The sequence below is a fragment of the Lampris incognitus genome, chromosome 11, assembly GCF_029633865.1.
Source record: "Lampris incognitus isolate fLamInc1 chromosome 11, fLamInc1.hap2, whole genome shotgun sequence".
Taxonomy (NCBI): domain Eukaryota; kingdom Metazoa; phylum Chordata; class Actinopteri; order Lampriformes; family Lampridae; genus Lampris; species Lampris incognitus.
The window spans coordinates 14851422-14869972 of record NC_079221.1 but is presented as its reverse complement, the minus strand read 5'-3'; the positions used below and the strand labels follow the sequence as shown (position 1 = coordinate 14869972).

At 46.3% G+C, this 18551-nt stretch overlaps 1 protein-coding gene across 1 annotated transcript in view; it reads right to left on the bottom strand.

Annotated features, from left to right (window-relative positions):
* Window positions 1–18551, bottom strand: part of itgbl1 (integrin, beta-like 1) — an 85145-nt gene that overhangs the window by 8961 nt on the left and 57633 nt on the right. Inside the window, exons 8-10 of the mRNA XM_056289648.1 lie at window positions 14600–14716; window positions 1538–1684; window positions 31–144 (exon numbers count right to left, since the gene is read on the bottom strand). Coding sequence (XP_056145623.1) covers window positions 31–144; window positions 1538–1684; window positions 14600–14716 — 378 coding nt within the window. The remainder of the gene's footprint in view (window positions 1–30; window positions 145–1537; window positions 1685–14599; window positions 14717–18551) is intronic.

Here is an 18551-nt window from a genome sequence, read left to right as displayed (position 1 = left end):
GAGTGTGTGTGTCATAATTGTGCATCTCACCTGTGCAGACGAGACCGTCGTATTGGTCACACTCCCGGTCATCACACTCACAGTATTCCCCAGAGACCCACCAGTCCTGAGGGGAGCAGATACATTGGCCACAGTGGCAGGACCCTGATAACACACACACACACACACACACACACACACACACACACACACACACACACACACACACACACACACACACACACACACACACACACACACACACACACTTAAAGCTTGGTCTCTTTTCACTTCCTGTCCTCTCCTTGCCTTCCCTGTTTTTGTTTGTTGCTGTCTTTGTTAGGACACTGTGGCTAGATAATAAGATGTTGAGCACCAGCTCCACCTTCTCTGAGCCCACACCACGTCTGGTAGGAGAACATCCACACTAACATGGATGAACATGGAAAGAGTATCTCCTCCACACTAACGTCTACCCACTGTTATCGAAAAGTTTGTTGTCTACACTGAAAAGCCAAAACAACAGAAAAATTATGAAGTCTCTTGTATTCATCATCATCATTGGCGGTCTCTCGGGGTCGAGTATGACCGTCCTCCCTCTGGGTCCTCAGGTGGGTGTAGAGGTCGATCCTGGAGCCGCATAATGGGAGGACGTCTGTGCGTGGCAGCTCTTTACATGGAGAGGCTGATGCGCCTGCAGCCACCACACGATCCTTGGCAGGGGGTGGCCAGAGTCCAGTGGCATGGAGAACCAAGACGATTGGGGACCACCCTCTGTTGCAGCCTTCATCCACCTTCACTGCTGCTGTGACCTGGAGACATCTTCCACCAGTTCCGCCATTGAGGTCTTTGTTGGGTCGCACTTCATCTGGAACCTCCCCCTTGACCTGTCTGCCTTGGGTGACCCTACCAGGAGCCAGGCTCCGGGCGGCATAGCTCTCAAGATGATTGGTACACACAAGCTTCTCCGCCATGACAGGGTGGAGATCCAGGAGAAGTCTCTTGTATCAAGCATGTGAACGTAACTTGAGCCGGCAGCCTTACCTGAGATCCCATGACGGTCACACATCGGCCTTTTCAAAACGCTCCGTTTTCGGTGGCTGACCACGTCAGCTCAGTTCAGACAGAAAGACAAAATGGAGAGAAAAATGTATCTGCGTCATCCGTGTTAGGGTGGACATACTGTGAGGAAGCTAAAGGTTAACATGAGGGTTGAAGTTACCCATGTAGGACTAATGGTTAGGGTTAGGCTTAAGGGTCCTCTCAAAAATAGGAAAACGGTGGTTTGTGCTAACCATACATTTTACTCCAGTGTGATAGGTATGGGTAACCACCATAAAAAATAAAAAGTGAATTTTATTCTTTTTATATTTTACATTAAATATTTTGTAGATATTTAAAATATAGTGAATATTTTGCAGCATAAATTACAGAAAGGTTCTGCTCAGGCACCGTGACAAGAAATCTTCATTTCTAACAGATCTTCAAGTAGATTCAGAAAAGCAGGGCAGAGGACGGGTGAACGGCCTGAAGGAGGGGGACGGCGTGCACATTTTACCTTTTCCGCTGCACACGACTCCGTCCGACGTCTCACACAGCTCTTTACTTTGCTCATCCGACATGTTACAGCTACGGCGGAACTGGCACAGCTTTCCAAACCAGCCATCCTTACAGATACACCGACCACAGGAACAGAAACCATGATCTGCGGGGGGGGGGGTGTAAATGTTAAAATGGTTAATGGACTGTATTTATTTAGCGCTTTTCTAGTCTACCGACCACTCAAAGTGCTTTACAGTGTATCCCTCATGTTCACTCATTCACACACACACACACACATTCATACACTGATGGTGGAGGCTGCCATGTGTGGTACCAACCTGCTCATCAAGAGCAGTTAGGGGTTCAGTGTCTTGCTCACGGACACTTCGACGTGCTCTCTGGTGGAGCCAGGGATCGAACCAGGAACCTTCCGATTACTAGATGACCCGCTCTACCTGAGTCATGCCGCCCCTGACTGGCATGGCTCAGGAGGACGGATGGATGGAGAGACAGCGGGCAGGTGGGTGATTGTTTAAAGGGAAACGTCACAGATTTTAAACTTTATCTCCATGTAGTCATCGCAGCATGGCATCTCTGTAACTTACACTATGTTGTTTGTACCACCATGGGCTGTTATACCAAGCCGACTGACTTCCACCATCCACTGACGCCAGTGGACGCTGGAAGACCTACAAGTCTGATTGGCTGAGATGTTCGTTTTCTGATCTCCACCCCCAGGAAGTGCAGGGGACTACTTCCCTTTTTTCCCCTTTGTAAGGTTACACAACTATTGTACCAGAACACAAAAACGACCTCTCATTGCCATCACAGATGACACTATGGATTATTTGGTGTTTTGGACTGTTATGGCTGAGTCTATCTAACGTTCAGCCTACCTTGTATGAACCAGAATACAGCGCAGAAGAAACCTGACTCACAGCTAGCCGAGACAACCGAGACCTGCAGCCACTATGAGCCGACAATAACTTGTTGCGTTTGTCTTAAAATCGTCCTGCAATGCCAGCACAATTAGAGTCAGCGTGCGGCATTGAGTTTCAGGGTGGACAAGTTTTGCTGGATGCTGTTATGGATGGTGGCCCAGAGGGAGCAATGCATTCTGGGACTAGGCAATGTGGAACAGGCTTTCTTGCCAAAGAATGTCGATTTCTGCGTCCAAATGAATCGCACCAAAGTGGTCATAGCTTTAAAAGACTTTATAAACAAACAGCACTTCATGGATGTGCAAATTATGAGTGGCACACTTCTTAAACTAGGATGAAGATAGGATGTAGGACGAAGATGTGGGACTGTTGAGAAATGACACAAACCCCAAACACAGAATTATCAGACAATTCCTATGATTCCTTTTAACTATGGGATGAATTTCAAATCAATTAAATTTTGCTTTACAGAAAATATTGTGAATGAAGGTGCGTTTTTCCATCAGAGCCTTTGAAGCAAATAAAGGCCTGAAAATCGCTGCACGTGGCCTACGTCTTACGTCCACACTTCACCAGCCGCCAGAAAGATGAGGAAACAGCTGATCACATGTTTAAATTCAATCCACATTTATTTATCTTTTATTTGGTTTCTGTTGCACGTCTTTATGCTGGGTAAAACATTCATCCTGTTAGGCGTCCGGGTAGCGTGGCGGTCTATTCCGCTGCCTACCAGCACAGGGATCGCCAGTTCGAATCCCCGTGTTACCTCCGGCTTGGCGTTCCGACACAATTGGCTGTGTCTGCGGGTGGAAAGCCGGATGTGTGTATGTGTCCCGGTCGCTGCACTAGCGCCTCCTCTGGTCAGTCGGGGCGCCTGTTTAGGGGGGAGGGGGAACTGGCGGAATAGCGTGATCCTCCCACGTGCAACGTCCCCCTGAAACTCCTCACTGTCAGGTGAAAAGAAGCGGCTGGCGACTCCACGTGTATCCGAGGAGGCATGTGGTAGTCTGCAGCCCTCCCTGGGTCCGCAGAGGGGGCCGCAGGAGCGACCGGGATGGCTCGGAGGAGTGGGATAATTGGCCAAGTACAATTGGAGGGGGGGAGCTATCCTCTTCAAGTTAGTGGAATAACTTTGATGCATGTTTTGGGGAATCAATAATTGTCGTTTCCATGAAGCCTTTTTTAACTGAAATGACAAACCCACATAAAAACACACGTGGATGGAGGTGAAATATCCCATCAGATTAGGCTGAATGAGTCTTTGTGTAATCTTTACCTGAGATGAAAACATGACTAACCACAATTACACATCAGAATACACAAGGCAGATGAACATTTATCCCTCATCTCACATTTTTCCATCGTCCTCAGCAGGAATTGTTGTGAACCAAGTGAGAAAGAAAACGTCTTTGTGTTTAAAAGCAGAGGCCTGGGGGGGAGCAGAACGCTGTACTTCATCAGTCACCATCATTCATCAACTCCTCACCACTGAAATTCTGCTACAGGATGCCAAAATACAGAAGAAACAGATAAGGAACGTCTGGCCCACCAACAGGAAACGCGGAGAGTTGTCAGAGGAGATGTTGAACCTTGACACTAACAGGGAGTACACGGAGGAGACAACCGACTCCCTTTGGCTTTATTTTACTTTGCTCAGGAGACATGAAAGGCCCCGTCCTCCCCTTAACAAGCCTGCAGCACTTCAGAGCGAGAGGGAAACAAAGAGAGGGTGCAGCAGACATGCACCGTCAAAACTCCCTCTACATCACACACACACACACACACACACACACACACACACACACACACGCACACACACAGCTACGCACTCCCTCGCTCCTTCATTTCCAGTAGGACCTTCTGGATCATTCCTGCTGAGCTCACAACATCTGTACCACTTCCTGCTGAGCCAACTTGCATCGCTTTCATGTTGCCATCTTGTTACAGAGGTGTTCACTAGTAACAACACATTCCATCCTTTAAAGATACTATCCTGATGATGTACATGCAAGCCAATACCCCTTTTGGTGCTTTCTGTCTCTGGTGTGTTTAACCCCCATGTTCTGGTCACTACTGACTGATGGATGTGGGTCTGCCTGTGACCCAGCCAGCCTTTGGATTTGTAGAATTTATCTAAAAATACCCAGTATAGCTTATCTTCAGCTCAATTATTAATGATATTAACAATATTCATGGTTAACGGTTATCTAAAATGGACCGGTTTAATTCAGACAGAACGTGGGGGTTAACACCATCACTGCTAATCCACAAATATCCACATGATGAATACTATTGTACTGCATGAGTCATATGGATGGTTGGTGTCTGGTAGGACTTTACCGGGAGAAAAGACAGGATGCATAGTGTTTTTCCATCTTCATCATAGCAACCAAATAAGGGAGAAGGCAGGTAGTGTTGAGTCTAAAGAAGTGAAGTTGTTGTGCCCAACCAGCAGATATGACAGAACAAGCTGGTAGAGGATGTTTACCAACAGATAGTACTACATCAATAAGTAAAACTCAGGTTCAACCAGGTTTTATGTTTGTTTCTGACACAACAGCCCTGCGGACCCTCATTCATTCGGAATGGAGCTCAGACAGTACTCCCCTCACCACCACCTACATAAGAGACACATTTCAGGGAACAAACACGAGGGTCTTTAATGTCAAAGGAGGTAAATCTATATTGTACCAGAGGAAATTATTGTTTTGATTTTGATTTTTTTTAAATTTTGAGATACTGATCCCCGTAGGGAAATTACGCTCTGCATTTAACCCATCCTAGCTGTGTAGCTAGAAGCAGTGGGCAGCCACTGTGCAGCACCCGGGGACCAACTCCAGTTCATCTTGCCCTGCCTCGGTCAGGGACACAGACAGGAGTATTAACCCTGCATGTCGTTCTGATGCTGGGGGAAACTGGAGCACCCAGAGAAAACCCACCGCAGACACGGGGAGAACATGCAAACTCCACACAGAGGACGACCTGGGATGACCCCCAAGGTTGGTCAACCCCGGGGTTCCAACCCAGGACCTTCTTGCTGTGAGGCGACAGCGCTAACCACTGGGCCACCGTGCCGCCCGGTTTGAGACGGGTAACTACTGGGAGACATGCTTCCCATGGTAGCCTGAGCCTGGCTAAATCCACATCCCTGATAATGGCACTCTGCTGCATGGACAATAAGAAATAATAATAACACATTTTATTTCATAGCGCTCTTTTAAGGGTACTCAAACACACTTTACATAAGTTAAAATGATCATAAAAGCAACCAAAAGCATGTAACACACAACATTAATCACACATTAAACACAATTCTGAAGAGGTGAGTTGTGATTAGTGATGTGAACGTGGACAGACCGGTGCAGTCTCTGATGTGTTGGGGGGGGGGGGGGGTCAAGAGGGAGGGGGCAGCTATGGAGAAGGCTGTGTCAGCTCAGGTCCTGTGTGGTGGAGACAGGAGGTTGGTGTGGGAGGAGCGAAGGCTCTGGGGAGGTGTATGGCAATGGAGCAGGTCGGTGAGGTAGGAGGAGACCTGGTTATGGGGGGCTTTGTGAGTCACTGGATACCATTTTGGAATTGATTTCCAGCAGCAAATGGGTGGAGGGACAATGGAACATTGGTCATCTTAAAATGGAAGCAGACTGCACCGCATACGGCACAACATAATCCCTATAAACTGCAACTTAACTAAATCTTCCTATAACCTCAGACATGACACTGATATAAAGCTCATACAACCGCTCCCCCATCTAGTTTCTCCCTATCCAGGGTTCCCACTCTTTTAAGGAAATCATTTTCCAGGACATTTCAATGACATTTTCCAGGACTTGTGCTTGGACGTACATGACAGTCACGGCTAACAGAAGGTCATATTATTCGGTAGTAACTATCAGTGGATACCGCCCAAACAAACTTATCACCCAAACACTGATGTGACATCTCAGTTGCTAATAATAGTAATGATATGAAATCTCATGTAAAAAAAAATTCCATTTAAAATATGCTACTTCAATCATCAAAATACAGTTTCATAACCAAACTTTTATGTCCGTGACCTCAAGTCCACGATATTTGATTGATTTTATCATTTTATTTTCAGTTGTTTTATATGACTGGAAAACTAGTCAACAAAATTCAATTTTTAAGGTATTCCAAGATCCATGGGAACCCCAAGCTTCACTTGCCCCCCCTCCACCTCTCTCTCTCGTTCTATTTCTGTGTGACTACACCTCTCTCTGAGTGTCCACCTCTCAGAGCTCTTCACTTCCGTCTGTCCTCCATCTCCTTGGACTGTGTTTGATTGTGTTTCTTATCAGGTAGAGGTGGGGGAGATGGGGGAAGCTCGACAGGGGAGCTAACTGGAGTTTGTCACTCAGCCGGAGTGGCGTGGCGGCTATGGCGGGGCACGCATGGCAGCCTCCATCAAGTAGCCTGGGAGAGTAGCTAATTGGTTTGGAGGAGCCGAGCCTCCACTGCCTTTCAATTAGTCTGCACCTGCCTTCCCCGTTATGCACATTACACGCCGGCCTGGCTCCAGGAGCTCCTCCGCAGTGTGATGGGATGGCCATATATCTGTTGCTGTGCAGAATAGTTCTAATCCGGCCAGGAGAGACGTGTTGCGCACAGAGAGAGAGTTTTGTCCTCCACTCATCTCTCCTCCAACATCCCACTCAACAGCTTCCACGGTCTAGTCTGTCACTTTCTCAATGACTATGGGGAACTCCTATGTGACTGTGTGTGTGTGTGTGTGTGTGTGTGTGTGTGTGGTTGTGAGTGTGCAATTGTTTGTTTGTTTTGTGTGTGCATGTTTGTGTGTGTGTAGTTGTCAGTATGCATGTTTGTTTGTTTTGTGTGTGCGCATGTGTGTGTGTGTGTGTGAGCATGTGTGTCTGTGTGTGTGTCTGCGTCTGCGTCTGTGTGTGTTGGTGTGTTAGTCTGCTGCCAAGGCAGGAAGCTCCCTGTAGTAGGTGAGAATCTCCTGTAGCCTGATGAAGCATTGTCTCTGGACAGACGAGCACACAATGAGCCCCAATAAAGCATTCACATAAATATTGCATCCTCGATAAAGGAGCAACTTGCCCTGAGATGCTGCAATGCACCGCTGAGGTAAAATGGCCTCGCCAGTGGAAAGCACATTACATAGAACTTCTCTGAAGGAAATGTCCTTGGCAGCACCAAGAAACTTAATGTTTATAAGTGTGTGGAGTTTTGGGCTGTAGCAGTGGTTCCAAAACTGAGGGGTGCACGGGGGGGCGGGGGGGGGGGGGGCTAATATACATCACTTTGGGTGGACACTGTAAATAGTTTGCACTGTGAAGTTGTTACAGTCCAGTAAATGACGGTAACGCAACGTTTATGGAAGCCAAACACCGTAAAACAACACAGAAGAAGGCTAATTCACAGGCACGAAACCGACCCACAGCCATGGCCGCCTTAATGCACGGGTTTATCGGGGCTCAAGTCCCGGGCCCCGCAAGGACCAGGGGCCTCACCAGACATGAGCTTAAAAAAACATCTTTTTTTTTTAAAGTTTCAGTTTCAGGAGTTTGTCCGCAATGAGGTGAACGCATCGGAAGTTGAACTGCTCAAACTCTTGAGGCGAAGGAAATGCAGACCGTGTTCCCCAATACGGAAATAGCTCTACGCCTTTTCCTTACCATTCCAATCACCAACGCAAGTGACGAGTGATATTTCTCTAAACTGTCCTTTGTTAAGAGTAGACTGCGGTCAAATATGCAGAGAAAGACAGAGCCACCTCGACCTAACATCCGTCGAGCATGACATTCTTCGGGCCGTGGATTTTAAAGACACAATCAAGGCGTGTGCGTGTGCGTGTGCGTGTGCGGAACCCAGCCACTGAGGATGCACAAGCCAGTGCATTCTTAGTGCCGGGCCCAAGCCCGGATAAATGGGGAGGGTTGCGTCAGGAAGGGCATCCGGCATAAAATCTTTGCCAAATCAAATAAAGGGATCATAAATAAGATTTCCAAACCAGATCGGTCAAGGCCTGGGTTACCAATGACCGCCACCGGTAATGTTAACCAGCAGGGTGCGGTTAACATAAACTATGCTACTGTTGGGCGAAGGAGAAGGAGAGGGGGAAGGCATATCCAGAGGCAACGAGAAAGGAGGAAGGGTAGGAGTGTGGAGGTGAGAGTCGGAACTCTGAATGTTGGCACTATGACTGGTCGAGGGCGACAGCTGGCTGATATGATGGCAAGAAGAAAGGTAGGCATACTGTGTGTGCAAGAGACCAGGTGGAAGGGGAGTAAGGCCAGGAGTATCGGAAGTGGATTCAAACACTTCTACCACGGTGCGAATGGGAGGAGAAATAGGGTAGGGGTGATTCTGAAGGAAGAGTATGTCAAGAGTGTGCTGCACAGAGTGATGAGAATGAAGCTGGAATTCGAAGGTGTATTGCTGAATATTATCAGCGCATATGCCCCCACAAGTTGTGTGTGAGATGGAAGAGAAAGAAGAATTTTGGAGTGAGTTGGACTATGTTGTGAAGGGGTACTGAAGGAGGAGAGAGTGGTGATTGGAGCAGACTTCAATCGACATGTTGGTGAAGGGAACAGAGGTAATGAGGAGGTGATGGGTAGTTATGGTGTCAAGGTGAGAAATGTGGAAGGACAGAAGGTGGTGGATTTTGTGAAAAGGATGGAAATGGCTGTGGTGAATACATATTTCAAGAAGTGAAGAGTGGAGGAAAGTGCACACAGGTGGACTATATCTTATGTAGAGGGCGCAATCTAAAAAGGATTGGAGACTGCAAGGTGGTGACAGGGGAGAACGTAGCTAGGCAGCATCGGATGGTGGTCTGTAGGATGACTTTGGAGACCAAGAGGAGGAAGCGAGTGAAAGCAGAGCCGGAGATCAAATGGTGGAAGTTGAAGAAGGAAGACTGTTGTGTGGAGTTCAGGCAGGAGTTAAGACAGGCACTGGGTGGTAGTGAAGAGTTGTCGGATGGCTGGGCAACCACTGCAGAAATAGTGAGGGAGACTGCTAGGAAGGTACTTGGTGTGTCATCAGGACAGAGGAAGGAAGACAAGGAGACTTGGTGGTGGAATGAGGAAGTACAGCAAATTATACAGAGGAAAAGGTTGGCAAAGAAGAAGTGGGATAGTCAGAGAGATGAAGAAAGTAGACAGGAGTACAAGGAGATGCCGCGTAAAATGAAGAGAGAGGTGGCAAAGGCAAAGGAGAAGGTGTATAGTGAGTTGTATGAGAGGTTGGACACTAAGGAAGGAGAAAAGGACTTGTACCGATTGGCTAAACAGAAGGACCGAGCTGGGAAGGATGTGCAGCAGGTTAGGGCGATCAAGGAAATGTGCTGACAAATGAGGAGAGTGTGCTGAGAAGGTGGAAGGAGTACTTTGAGGGGCTGATGAATGAAGAAAATGGGAGAGAGAGAGGGGTGGATGATGTGGGGATAGTGACTCAGGAAATGCAGTGGATTAGCAAGGAGGAAGTGAGGGCAGCTCTGAAGAGGATGAAGAGTGGAAAGGCAGTTGATCCTGATGACATACTTGTGGAGGCATGGAGATGTTAAGAAGAGATGGCAGTGGGGTTTTTAGCTAGACTGTTTAACACAATCTTAGAAAGTGAGAGGATGCCTGAGGAGTGGAGAAGAAGCATACTGGTACTGATTTTCAAGAACAAAGGTGATGTGCAGAAATGTAGCAACTACAGAGGTATAAAGTTGATCAGCCACAGCATGAAGATATGGGAAAGAGTAATAGAAGCTAGGTTAAGAGGAGAAGTGATGATCAGCGAGCAGCAGTGTGGTTTCATGCCACAAAAGAGCACCACAGATGTGATGTTTGCTTTGAGAATGTTGATGGAGAAGTATTAGAAGGTCAGAAGGAGTTACATTGTGTCTTTGTAAATTTAGAGAAAGCATACGACAGGGTGCTGAGAGAGGAAGTGTGGTATTGTATGAGAAAGTCGGGAGCTGCAGAGAAGTATGTAGGAGTGGTGCAGGATATGTATGAGGGAAGTGTGACAATGGTGAGGTGTGCAGTTGGAATGGCAGATGAGTTCAAGGTGGAGGTGGGATTACATCAAGGATCGGCTCTGAGCCCTTTCTTGTTTGCAATGGCGATGGACAGGTTGACGGATGAGGTCAGGCAGGAGTCTCGGTGGACTATGAAGTTTGTGGATGACATTGTGATCTGTAGCGAGAGTAGGGTGCAGGTTGAAGAGAGCCTGGAGAGGTGGAGGTATGCACTGGAGAGAAGAGGAATCAAAGTCAGTAGAAGCAAGACAGAATACCTATGCGTGAATGAGAGGGAGGACAGTGGGATTTGTTTTGAATACCCAATTTCCCCTCGGGGATGAATAGGGTACTCTGATTCTGATTCTGAATGGTGAGGATGCAAGAAGTAGAGCTGATGAAGGCATATGAGTTTAAATACTTGGGGTCAACTGTCCAAAGTAATGGAGAGTGCAGAAGAGAGGTGAAGAAGAGAGTGCAGGCAGGGTGGAGTGGGTGGAGAAGAGTGTCAGGAGTGATTTGTGACAGAAGGGTACCAGCAAGAGTTAAAGGGAAGCTTTACAAGATGGATGTGAGACCAGCTATGTTATATGGTTTGGAGACAGTGGCACTGATGAAAAGACAGGAGGTGGAGCTGGAGGTGGCAGAGCTGAAGATGCTAAGATTTTCATTGGGAGTGACGAAGAAGGACAGGATTAGGAACGATTATATTAGAGGGACTGCTTAAGTTGGACGGTTTGGAGACAAAGCAAGAGTGGCAAGATTGAGATGGCTTGGACATGTGTGGAGAAGAGATGCTGGGTATATTGGGAGAAGGATGCTGAATATGGAGCTGCCAGGGAACAGGAAAAGAAGAAGGCCAAAGAGGAGGTTTATGGATGTGGTGAGGGAGGACATGCAGGTGGCTGGTGTGACAGAGGAAGATGCAGAAGACAGGAAGACATGGAAACGGATGATCCGCTGTGGCGACCCCTAACAGGAGCAGCCGAAAGTAGTAGTAGAATCAAGGCGTGTTCAGCGAAGAAGACCTTCCACAGCGCTTCTCAATAATTCGTGCTTGTTATACCAGTTCTTTGCTTGTGATGTTTGCAGGTTTTTAACTGAAAAGACTGCTCTTCTTGTGTTGCTGCTGTGCACACAGGCTTACTTGGCTGATAACCTGGCTTTCTCTTGACTTATTGCTGATGTATTGTCTTATATGGATGAGTTTCATATTCTGTTTACTGATAAGTAGATGATTTGTTGGGGTTTTTTTTAGCTGAACTGTCATGCATCTTGTTAATTATCCAGTCCAAGTCTTTATTTTTTATTTTTATGACCTGTTTATTTGCGCCATTGCTGTAGTTATGGGGATGGAGGCCTCCAAAAATCCGTAGCCCCAGAGCCTAAGCTAATGTTAAGGCGCCTATGCCCATGGCATGCCTGATGCGGGTTCCCAGCGCATCCTACTAAACACCCCTTGCAGGTCGTCCAAGAGGGAGTGAGTGATCACAATTTGTGACGCATAGCCCATGGTGGCAGTTGTGTGGCGCCGTGGGAAAAATAGAGTGGCAAAAGAGTGGCATTATATCTTCTCAAATCAGGGCTGCAAACCCTGATTTGAGAAGATATGCAGCACAAAGCAAGTCCACACCAGTCACTGAAAAGTTAGCAGGACTAGAAGTGTAATTCTTGAAGAGAAGATGTTCAGGTTTTTGTTTCTTCTCAGGGAGTTGGTAAACTTGTGATCTTTGTGCAGAGAGGCAATTTTAAGAAAATCTGTCGAAAGCAATGAAGGTTGTTTCTCAGTAAAAATTTAGAACATAAAAGCTGCAGTATTACTTTTAATGCTTCTTCCACTCTAAAAGTGACTTGGTCCTTATTTAGATTTTTCTGTGAGACGTCACATACGAGTTGCAATTCTGTACTAATTACAGACAATGTTTCAAATGAATTCTATAGGAATTAGCAAGGAAAGGATGTGTCTGAGAGTGTGTTTATGAGGATGCATGTAGTTGGGGGGGGGCTTGAAAATATTTTATCTACAAAAGGGGTCCCTGCAGAAAAAAATGGGAACCACTGGGCTACAGTAGGTCTGTGTACAAGAGTAAATGCTTGTATAGTATTTTTTTGGGATTTTTTCTCCCCAATTGTACTTGGCCAATTACCCCACTCTTCCGAGCCATCCTGGTCGCTACTCCACCCCCTCTGCTGATCCGGGAGGGCTGCAGACTACCACATGCCTCCTCCGATACACGTGGCATCACCAGCCGCTTCTTTTCACCTGACAGCGAGGAGGTTCACCAGGGAGACATAGCACGTGGGAGGATCACGCTATTCTCCCCAGTCCCCCCGGAACAGGTGCCCCGACCGACCAGAGGAGGCGCTAGTGCAGTGACCAGGACCCACCCACATCCAGCTTCCCATTCGCAGACATGGCATATTGTGTCTGTAGGGATGCCTGACCAGACTGGAGGTAACACAGGGATTCAAACCGGCGATCCCTGTGTTGGTAGGCAATGGAATAGACCGCTACGCTACCCGGACGCCCGTGTATAGTATTCTTAATAAAGAGAAGTAGTTTGTATGAAGGAGGAGATTGACACACAGAGAAGGAATGGGTTCGGGGTTGAGGCTTTATGAACCAAAGTTTCTTGCATGTTTTAGGAGGGTGTGGAGGAAAAGCTGTCGCTGATACAACATCATTGTGTTTGGTAAAGACTATACTGTCCTTTTACCGTTTCAGATACCGTGCATTACTCATGTTGACCTCCACTTTTCCTGCACTCTGAGGACACGAGAGACAGAAAACCAGACGTCAGACCTGTCCGTGCGTTTATCAGGACTGATCATACGATGTCCTCCAAAGAAAAAGAACAACAAAGAAACAAAACTAAACACAAACTGGGTGCTGCTTGGAGGAGCTGTTTATAAGGGTGGGGATACCTGCAGTCAGCTGAGACTAACAAGGTCACTTAGATGACCGATGAAAGGTTTCGCCCACTAAATGTTGTGTCCAGATTGAACGGATTCAACTTCCTGGGATCGCTACCGGGATTATGGAGCATGCATCGAGACTTTCTCTCTCGCCCTGGCGGCAGCAGCAGCAACAACAAGCTATATAGAGACATCGAGAGATGTTGGTTTTAATGTCATTCATGTATTACAGTGCCAGTGGCTAAATGGTGCAAATTGAATGCACAAATTTCCCAAAGGCAGCAAGTGAAACTTCAAAGGCTTGAAGCAATTTTTCTCAAATTCAATTCAGAGATTCAGAGGCAAGTGTGTGTGGATATCAGAGAGAGCAGACAGCAGCACGGCGCATTGATCTCTGAAATCAGTGTCTGCTGCTGGCATCATTTCAAAGTAGACAGGTGTGTGTGTGTGTGTGTGTGTGTGTGTGTGTGTGTGTGTGTGTGTGTGTGTGTGTGTGTGTGGACCAGGTTTTTCTACACCGAGGAGACATTTGATCGGTCCCTATGAGGAAAAGGGTCTGTTTTAGGGTTAGGACTTGGGTTTCGGGTTAAGGTTAGAGTTAGAGGGGTGTCCGGGTAGCATGGGCAGTCTATTCCGTTTCCTACCAACATGGGGATCGCCGGTTCGAATCCCTGTGTTACCTCCGGTTTGGCCGGGCGTCCCGACAGACACAATTGGCCATGTCTGTGGGTGGGAAGCCGGATGTGTCCTGGTCGCTGCACTAGCGCCTCCTCTGGTTGGTCGGGGTGGGGAGGGTGAACTGGGGGAATAGTGTGATCCTCCCACATGCTACATCCTCCTGGTGAAACTTCTCACTGTCAGGTGAAAAGAAGCAGCTGGCGACTCCACATGTATCAGCGGAGGCATGTGGTAGTTTGCAGCCTTCCCTGGATCGACGGGGGGGGGGGGGGGGGGGACAGCGACCGGCACAGCTCAGAAAAGTCGGGTAATTGGTTGGGTACAAATGGGGGGGAAAAAGACCCCCCCCAAGAAAAAAGGTTAGGATTAGGTTAAGGCTAGGGTAAGGGTTAAGGGCTAGGGGATGAATGTAGTCAATGAGGGGTCTGCACAAGTACAGGTCGACATGGTCTGTCACTTACTAAATGACTATGGAGAACTGTTGTGTGAATGTGCATGTCGATGTGCGTGTGTGTGTGTGTGTGTGTGTGTGTGTGTGTCCTCTTACCTCCACAGACCTCTCCATTAATATCCACACACTGGCGGTCATCACACTCACAGTTCTTGCCGTAGATGCGTTTGTCGCTGGTCGGGTAACAGATACACTGTCCACACTGGCACTGCCCTGCAGACAAACACACAACGATGACATTCAGTCAACAATGACACCAGTCATTCGCTCGTACTTTTCACAGTTAATCTTTTTTATTCTCCCTTCATCGGCAGGATGACTCATAGTAAACACATGTGAATGTTGACTATTTCAATGAATAGGCTTGATATTTCCTCGAGCGACACCAGGTTATCTTATATAAATCACACACACACACACACACACACACACACACACACACACACACACACACACACAGATGCAAGCACACCTCAAGATGTTCCTATCTCACTTCAATCAGGCAGCCCCCGGTGTGGATGGCCACGGGGGAGCATATTGAGTGAACACACCGGCTAATGGTGAACCTCATTAAACATTATCTGTTTCAAAAAGTGTCGAACCTTGCACCATGCAGCAGACCTCCTCACTGCTCCTCTCTAAAACACTCATAGAAACGATGTGCATATTCTGTGCATGCAGATTACTTCAGGGGTAGGCCACGATAACTGATGAAGACTCTTCCGAGACTTTGATGGCCACCATACTACTTATCCATGCACGTTACACTATATTCAGATCGAATGGCCAGTTTGTTAACACTCCATTATTTAGTCGGAAATTGCCTTATCGCTAGCCGTCTTCTGTTTCTTGTTTTGGTCAGAGGATTTGATTGGATTTTCCCAAACCACTTATTAAATGACTTGTGCGTCTGGACGCTATGACGTCATTTCCGGTTGACATAAGCTGCATTACCAAGAATGTTGATCGATGGTGATCAAACGTGTCATTTATGCAAAGACAACTTGCTGGTTAATATGACAAATTCAAGAATTGTGCTCGGCCTAAATGCCGAAGTAAAACCATTTCACGAATGGTTTGGAGATATCGGCGTGATTCTTCCAAATAGACAAGGAATGGAGACACAAATCGTATACACTGTTAGAGAACAACTAAACAAGACGACTCTCAGTCTTGCCAATCAGCATCTTTGTGGGCGGGACTACAGCCGGCGAGTGGGACCTCTCCAACTGTAGTCCCGCCTACAAAGACGTTCGGTTGTTTCTCCAGCCTGACGGGAGAAACACCAAACCTCCGAATCACCGGTCAAAATGTGAAAGTGGGCGGGACGAGTGACAGCAAATGGCAAATCACTATTTAGTGGTCTACCACCAGCCTGTCATAAATCAAAATGCACAGAAATGTGTCTGAGTGTAAATGGGAGTTTTTATACTTTCAGCCTCTTAATGCAGGAGAGCAGGGCGTAAATGAGAAATTGGTAATGGTGTCCAATGAATTGTCATTGCATTGCTTCACATATTGACGATGTTGTCGAAGCTTTGATGTATTGACATGTGAAGTACCCTTCAGCGTCTGTACAGAGACACAGAGAGAGTCCCACAGACTCCAATGTTAAACACTCACCCATCATTTATGAATATTAATGACTTAAAGGTTAGGTCGTGGTTAAGTTTACGTTAGGGTAAGGTAGCGGTCAATCCACCATGTGCTGGAAGGGTGTGGAAAGGTGCTTTACATGTCGTATATTGACATTTTTTCAACACAGTCAGTATGTGATGCTGTGGGATGAGAATGGGTTCTGGTGTCCGAGAGGGGAAACAGTCCTTTAATCTTATTAAGAAGAATTAAGGGTGTGTACTGGATGGTCACTTCATGTTAAAGTTACAGCACAGAATATATGATATTAGAAAACCCCCTGCAAGAACAGACCTCCTTTAGCAAACCTGCAGGAGGTGAATGTTGAACTGCAAAATCTCTTTTCAGCAGGGCCTTTTCTTAATCCCATGTTTGTGTTTTGTTTTATTCATCTTTGTAAAACCATCCATTTTAATATGCCTTTCATTGTGTCTTTATTTAATGCGTGTTTGTACTTAGTTTGGTGTTTTTTGCAGTGAGAGTAGTCTATAGCACAGAGATTTGGTTTTAATGAAAAGTGGATCACAAATATAATGCCCCATTGTTGTTTTTATTGTTATCATTATTATGTAACTCTACATTAAGTGCATGTAAAAAGTGTTAGTTAACAGGTAGTAAGGCCCTTATAAGTCCTTATAAAAGTGTTAACATGGTAGTATGCATTATATCTTAACAAGACTATAATATTTAGTTAATAGGTAACAAGACCCTTATAATTCATAACTTTTGCATTTTTTGGACTATCGAAATTGTTTTAATAACTTTAAATCATAAGGGTCCTTAATGCAAACATGCAAAGTTTTATGCAGATTGGATTTACAACCTAAGACGGGTGTGGAAAAAAGTAAGTTTTGCATATTTTGCAAACGCCACCTAGTGGCCGAAAACTGTTTGTGACGCTATTATTGACACTTGTTTCATTACCTATTATTATACGGTGATTTAGCCAGCTGGGTAAGCACAAATGATTAAATTTTTTTGTCTCAAGGAGCCCCATTCTTTCTATTTTCATAGAAGCCAGATATTTTCTTATCCTGCTGTCTTGTTCGAGGACCTGTGTGCAAATAACTACTAACATATATGAAGATCTTCTGATGACACCTTGCGTGGAAACAAGATGTGAAACAAATAGTTCAAAGCATATAAACATGTTAGCAAACAAGCAACAACAATAATAACAAACGAAAGTTCGCATTCAACGTCCGAGTCTCATATTATTCTTTACAGGCCAAGGACACACAAGCACAAACGGGGGGGGGGGGTCTCTTTCTATCTCTCTCTCACACACACAGACACACACACACACACACACAGACACACACACACACACACACACACACAGACACACACACACACACACTTTAGCAACCTGTCCATTCTGCCTCAAAGACAACACGCAGCTGCCTGCCCTAGCAACAGATGATGTCATAACACCACCGCCTTATCGATTATCTCTGTGGTCGTCATGGCCGCCTGCTCCAGTCTGTTTGTGCACGTGAACATGCACGTGTTTATGTGTGAACGTGAACAGTTTGTGCTCCATTGGTCCTCCTCTTCATGCCGGGAAGAATGACGAGGTCCACCAGCAGGTGTTGGTCTGAACCGCCGTCTCAGCCAGCAGACATAAAACCTGAACATGTTGTTTTCCCCCTCACACACTCTTTACATCATCTGACAACAAACACGACAGTCTTACCAACCCCAGTGACCAAGATTAGGCAAATTAAATGGAGATGACGAGAAAAAACAAAAAACAAAATCCTTCGCTAGAAGACGCTTGTCAGTCAATAATATGCATACGTATCTTTTTCTGGACTTTTCTCACCACAGCAGGGGCAGAGCCAGATGTTGTAAACATTTGGAGCCCTGGCCCGAGGACACGCTCCTCTAGGGAGATTTTATTTATTTATTTATTTTATTTATGGCCGCCATGTGCACTATTTGTCAAACCATTTGATATAACAGAATGCCTAAAATCTGTACATGATTTGGGAAAAACATGATCGTTGCCCAGGAAAAATGATACTTCTTCAGTTGCTGGAGGAAGTGCAGACCCTGCTGAGCCTTTTGATGATGTGGTTGGTGTTGACAGCAAATCTCAGAGCGTTATTGATGTGGGTGCCGAGGAATTTGAAGGAGTCTTTCAGGGTTATGGGTTGGTCAGAGATGTGAACCGGGGCTTTGATGTTTATCCTCTTCCTGAGGTCCACAGTCATTTCCATTATTTTTGAGGTATTGAGTAAGAGGTTACTGCTGCTGCACCAATGTACAGCCCAGATACAATGGGGTGGGAAAAGAGGGGAGGGGGTTGGGAAAAAAAAGTACGCTAAATGACTTGCCATGCTGAAACTTGTCACCGCAAGTGGTGTTGCGACGATGTTTCATTTTTTCCTAATGCCACATGTCCTCATTA